Here is a 6,459-nt window from a genome sequence, read left to right as displayed (position 1 = left end):
TGATGAGCATCGCTGGAGGTTCTGGATTGAGGAGCGTCACTTGAGGCTCTGGGCTGAGGAGCGTCGCTGGAGGCTCTGGACTGAGGAGCATCGATTGAGGCTCCGTACTTGTGAGCGTCGCTGGAGGCTCTGAACTGAGGAGTGTCACTGGAGGCTCCGGACGGAAAAGCGTCGCCGGAGGCTCCGGACTGGGAGGTATCATAATAGGTTCCGGACTAGTGACCGTTGCTGCTGGCTCCATGCCATGGATCATCTCTACAGGTTCCGCGCCAAGGATCATCACTGGAGGCTTCTTACCATGGATTATCTCTACAGGTGCCTGGCCATGAATTATTCCTACAGGCTTTTTGCCAAGGATTACTTCTTCAGGTTCCGGGCCATGGATTACCTCTTCAGGCTTCGTGCCATGGAACATCCCTACAGGCTCCGGGCCATGGATCCTCACTAGAGGCTTAGTGCCATGGATTATCTCTACAGGCGTCGGACCATCGATTATCACAGGTGGCTTTGTACGAGGAGCAGGAACCGGTCTCACCGGACTGGGGAGACGCACTGAGGACCGGGTGCTCAAAGCAGGCACCGGCAGTACTGGGTTATGGATGCGCACTGGAGGGAGAGTGCCAAGAACAGTACGGAAAAAAATGTCTGAAATGTATGCATTCACTACTTACTGTAAGTCGCTGTAAGTCGCTCTGGATAAGAGCGTCTGCTAAATGACTAAAATGTCAAATGTAAATGTAAGAACAGGCACAGGACGTACTGGATTCTGGAGGCGCACTGGAGGGAGAGCGCGAGGAACAGGCACAGGACGTACTGTGCTATGGAGGCGTACTGGGGAGAGAGTGCGAGAGGTAGGCACATGCTCACCACAAAAAGCACGGGGAATTGGCTCAGGTCCCAGTCCTGGCCCAGCCAAACTACCCGTGTGCCCCCCCAAATGTTTTGGGGGGGGCTGCCTCTCGTTCTTCCCAGGTAAGTTCCGATATCGCTCGATTACCTGGCCCCAAGTCCAGTCTCTCCTCTCAATCCACTCCTGATGTGACCAGGTGTCCATTTCTGCCCGGGCAGGCCGCTTGATCCAATCAGGGTGGGTAGTTGTGTAACACGGGTCGTATAAAGGGGACCAAGGCGCGGCGTATGAAGTTCTCATATTTCCTTTTTAATGAATACACTTTAACAAAACAACCGACAACAGTTCCGTCAGGTGACATACACTAAACAGAAAACAACTACCCACAAAACCCAGGAAGAAAAACCCTACTTAAATATGATCTCTAATCAGAGGCAACGAGGATCAGCTGTCTCCAATTAGAGATCAACCCAAACAATCCCAACATAGAAATAGAAAACTAGAACTTAAACATAGAAATAGAAAACATAGAAAAACCCCAAAACATCCCCTGTCACGCCCTGACCTACTCTACTTGTCACGGTTGTCGTCGGTGAAGGAGGACCAATACGCAGCAGGTACGTGTATGCTCATCTTGAGAATTTATTTACTTCAAAAAATGAACGTACAAAAATCACAAAACAAAAGAACGAACGAACAACTACAAACAGTCTGGCTAGCATAGGCTCAACACAGAACAATCACCCACGAATCACAAACACAAACACACCCTAATAGATGGGACTCTCAATCAAAGGCAGATAGACAACACCTGCCTTCAACTGAGAGCCCCAATCAACCAAACATAGAAACACACCCACTAGACTAACCATAGAATACAAACACATAGACCATCAACCCGGAAATACTAAATCAAACACCCTTTACACAAACACACCACCCCGAACCACATAAAACAAATACCCCCTGCCACGCCCTGACCAAACTACAAAACAATTAACCTTATATACTGGCCAGGACGTGACACTACTATAGAAAATGACATCTTACTAGGGTCAGGACGTGACACTTCCAAACGATATAGCAGGAGAAAATGCCTGACAAGAATGAGAGAAAATCAGCATTTCCTTAACACATTTCATAGCTACAGTATAATATTAACATGACAAAGACAACACACCTTCTTACATGGTGAAGAGCAGGTGACCACTGAAGGTGCTGTGGCGATTTCCATCATCATATATCTTTGTCCCAGCCAAGAGATTCATGTAGACCACATCTCCTACCTCCAGCAGCAGTGACACTCCATTGGAGGAGTTAACACTACCGGTAGCTTGGTCAGCATATGCAGCAGCTATATGATGTCCATTCTTATGCAAGACTACAGTTGTAGGAGCTGAACTATCACCCCCTCCATTGATGTAAAACCTGAACAGGTAGAGTCCTCTCACTGGCACTGTGAAGATCCCTGTATCAGAACACAACATTCACATAGAAACAGTCAGAGATGATACGAGGACAGAGGATTATTAATAACTATGTTTTCACACAGACTTATAAATACTGATGATATGAATATAGTGTACCTGTAGTGGGGTTATAAGCATTGCCAATGTTTGAGTAGATATTTCTGTAGACCAGGGTGATTGCAGTGTTGAAGGGTCCAGTGTGTCCTTTTTGACCAGGTGCTGCTAGTGAGGCTGAGAAAGCCACCTTCCTGTCTGTGGGACAGAGATGAGTCAACACTACTTTATCTAACTGGACACCAGTTGGTGTAGATTAGACATGTTATCAACAATAAGGTCAGTCATTCAGACCATATATATATATATATATATTAATACTGTCCGAACTAATACTTAATTTTCCTCCCATTACCTTGACTGTGTCTCTTCAGAACTTCAACGTGGCTTTCAGTGATGTCATGACTGTCCTGATCAGGTCAGGTTGCAGGAGACCACAACCCTACAGATTATCTCTCACCCCCAACAGAGGAGGAGAGATCTAGAGGTCTGAAGATGTGGGGGTTTTATGACCCCTCACGCCCATGATAAATCTTAGGCCACAGAGAAATTCCTTTGTCCTCTCACTATAGAGAACTGGCCTCAGAACATTAAACATGCAATAAAGGGACTTTGGAACAATGGTTTTCGTCAGCCACAATGGTGGTCATGAAAATAGATGGAATATGAAAATGTATATCGTTTTTGTTTGGTTATTAAAGGTTAATAGATTACGTTATTACGAAAACATTGTAACTTTAAGAGTTTTCCCAGTATATGCCTGATGTTTATACATTGTACGTTGTGTGGAAAATGTCCAAATCAAAGAGAATGTTTTGGTAAAGATGAAATGTGAAGTTAGTTGTCTAAAATGGGATTTTAGTCAAATCTAGGCCTTGGCCCTTAACTTGGTACGCCCAGAGAATTGCTTTTAAGGCGGTTACGCCCACTTCTGACCCGAAGGTATAAGACATGGGAGTGAAGAATGAACAGATAGACTAAAGTGACCCCAGGCTGCAGCCAAGGTCTAACAAAGTCAACGAACCCCAAAACGCAACACAAGGTTGAAGACAAAGAAATATTTTTCTACCCATGCTATGGATGAGTAGCTGTGTCTAAGCTGGTGAATTCAAGCCGGAACACCTGGCCTACACTCTCCATTGAATCGTGGTATCTACGCTGTTTCATTCCTACGCTGTGAGCTCTGAGCTACAGAGCTGTCTGTCCTCAGAAGACCCCTTTCAGAGCAAGGGCGAGGGATCAGACCACTAAACCAAAAGGACACTGACATCGTGAGGACAACCAGAGAGTTGCGTCGGAGAAGTGCGTCATTGAGAAGCCTAAACGACCCACGCGGAGCTTCCCATCTGAGACCTCCAACACGTAATTACATCATTATATTCTGACCCATAAGAGCGGCAGTTCGGGGCAAGTCTAGGGTTAAAATAAGCATAGCTGACGAATGCACCCAAATGTATATTTCTCTCGTGTACTTTCTCTTTTTCTCTCTCTTTTAAATCCCCATTTTGGGTAACACGCGCCATAGTGTGTTGGCCCGTTATACTAAGTTCTAATCAATAGCCTAGATTGTGTTTTGTGAATGTGTATCTTTTATCATCATTTTAGCTTTCTAGTAAATAAATAATCAACAAAGATTGGTGTGGCACGAACTCATTGGTGGGACCCGGGTCCGTGCAGATTCCCGGACTATGCGACGTTCAGAATGAGACTATAGAGAAAATTGATTAGTTAGCGACTGTTGTAAAATCGATATTCTGATATTCTTTGAGTTCATTTGGGAAATAGAAACTCAATAAAACTAATTTTCCCATTGTGCCCCAGGTTAATGAGTTAATAATTGTTTGATTCATTTAATCACGCAATTATAAACCGTTAATCATTCGATGAGCAACAGCCGTCACATTAACTAATACAACGTCACGACAGTGATGTTAGAACGAGTCTCCATGGAGTTTAGTTTCACTGCTTGTGCTCAAATCAGATACATGAACAATAAACAAGTCAGTGAGATTTAGAATAAATGACTCGTGATGTCATCTTAATTAGTATAAAATACACTTTGGGTCTGTACCTAGACTCAGATTAAGACCTTTGTGTAATAACAGCTATGAAAGAGATTATTCTGATTTACCTTCATTAATTTTGATCAGTTCCCCCACTTTGGATTTCAGCTGGACTTTCAGTTCCTCCACCTGGCTCTCACTGTCTGTCAGTCGGCTCTCACTGTCTGTCAGTCGGCTCTCACTGTCTGTCAGTCGGCTCTCACTGGCTATCAGTCGGCTCTCACTGGCTGTCAGTCGGCTCTCACTGTCTGTCAGTTGGCTCTCACTGGCTCTCAGTCGGGCCTCCATGGCTCCCAGTTCAGTCTTTGTGTGTCTCAGCTCAACTCTCTGCTCTGCCATCATGGTGCTCATCTCTCTCAGCACAGTGTGGATGTCAGGCTGGCAGGTTTGCTGGCTGTGTGTTAATGCAGCTTCAGCTCTCTGTTTGTCAGTCTGAATGTCATTCCCTCTGCTCTCTCTGTCCTCATAGTCAACCTGCTGGATCTCATTCACACTGACTCCATCTCTGTCTTTGTGGACCTGGGCTCCAGACAGACAGCAGTGCAGCAACACCAGCAGAGATACAACACTCTTCATTCTCATTCCTGGGTGATGATTTCCTCTTCTTGTGGTTATTTCTGCTGTTATTTTGGAGTCTCAGTTGTCCCCTTTATATCCTGTCCTCTTAAACCATGACCTGGTGATAACTGGGACACGTGTAGATATGAAGTCTAACAACAAGGTGATAAATCAAACTGATTCACCTTACTATAACTTTATCTGATTTCTGTGGTCCTGTAATAACCATGTGACACAGCAAACAGAACATAGAATGTCTAAATGTCAAAAGCAGGTTTATAATATAATGACCTTTGGCTTTTGGTCTCATTGGTTATTACCTCATAATATGGTCTTCTAATCATTAGGTTTGGAAGTGAAGAGTAGTTGAGAAGGTGGAAAGTTTTAAGTTCCTCGGCGTACACATCCCCGACAAACTGAAATGGTCCACCCACACAGACAGCGTGGTGAAGAAGGCGCAATTGCGCCTCTTCAACCTCAGGAGGCTGAAAAAATGTGCCTTGTCACCAAAAACACTCAAACTTTTACAGATACACAATCGAGAGCATTCTGTCGGGCTGTATCACCGCCTGGTACGGCAACTGCTCCGCCCACAACCATAAGGCTCTCCAGAGGGTAGTGAGGTCTGCACAACGCATCACCGGGGGCAAACTACCTGCCCTCCAGGACACCTACACCACCCGATGTCACAGGAAGGCCAAAAAGATCATCAAGGACAACAACCACCCGAGCCACTGCCTGTTCACCCCGCTATCATCCAGAAGGCCAGGTCAGTACAGGTGCATCAAAGCTGGGACCGAGAGACTGAAAAACAGCTTCTATCTCAAGGCCATCGGACTGTTAAACAGCCATCACTAACATTGAGTGGCTGCTGCCAACATACAGACTCAACCTCGAGCCACTTTAATAATTAATAATTGGGTGTAATAAATGTATGGCAACAATGGCAATTTATATAATGTTTACATACCCTACATTACTCATCTCAGGATGTGTATACTGTACCCTACACCATCTACTGCATCCCTCCTATGCCGTTCGGCCTTCACTCATCCATATATTAATATGTACATATTCTTAATCATTCCTTTACACTTGTGTGTATAAGGCAGTTGTGATATTATAAGATTACTTGTTAGATATTACTGCACGGTCGGAACTAGAAGCACAAGCATTTCGCTACACTTGCATTAACATCTGCTAACCATGTGTATGTGACCAATAAAATTTGATTTGAATGAATGATTTACAATCAAATATGTTTCATCAACAAAGTAATACAGGAATGTGCTCTCTCAGCAAAACTCATATCATGATATACAGTATCAACAAGCCACACCTGAACATCCTTTGTCTTGTGTTCATGGATGGTGTCAATGTTTACATGATTTTGGTTGAAGGTATCAGTGCTCACTTGAGCACAAATGTGTGTGAGAGAGAGACAGAGAAGAGAGACAACGAGAGA

General features: G+C 44.5%; 1 protein-coding gene across 1 annotated transcript; it reads right to left on the bottom strand.

Moving 5' to 3' along the window:
• Positions 1-1,022: 1,022 nt before the first annotated feature.
• On the bottom strand, positions 1,023-5,092 carry LOC106569588 (uncharacterized). The gene is made up of 3 exons (XM_014141098.3): positions 4,505-5,092; positions 2,437-2,571; positions 1,023-2,318 (listed from the first exon to the last, which is right to left on the bottom strand). The coding sequence occupies exons 1-3, from the start codon at positions 5,016-5,018 to the stop codon at positions 2,035-2,037; spliced, it is 933 nt and encodes a 310-aa protein (XP_013996573.2). The 5' UTR covers positions 5,019-5,092; the 3' UTR covers positions 1,023-2,034.
• Between the last annotated feature and the right edge of the window lie 1,367 nt (positions 5,093-6,459).

This window comes from Salmo salar, chromosome 14, assembly GCF_965601325.2.
Source record: "Salmo salar chromosome 14, fSalSal1, whole genome shotgun sequence".
NCBI classification, from domain to species: Eukaryota; Metazoa; Chordata; class Actinopteri; order Salmoniformes; family Salmonidae; genus Salmo; species Salmo salar.
This window is presented reverse-complemented; position numbering and strand designations above follow the sequence as displayed.

Bases quoted from the DNA above. Each gene is read 5' to 3' on its own strand.
- LOC106569588 (XM_014141098.3), bottom strand. From the start codon at position 5,018: ATGAGAATGAAGAGTGTTGTATCTCTGCTGGTGTTGCTGCACTGCTGT. The intron at 2,572-4,504 runs GTAAATCAGAAT...TCTGTCCCACAG, and splicing joins ACTGATCAAAATTAATGAAG to ACAGGAAGGTGGCTTTCTCA. The intron at 2,319-2,436 runs GTACACTATATT...GTTCTGATACAG, and splicing joins TGCTTATAACCCCACTACAG to GGATCTTCACAGTGCCAGTG.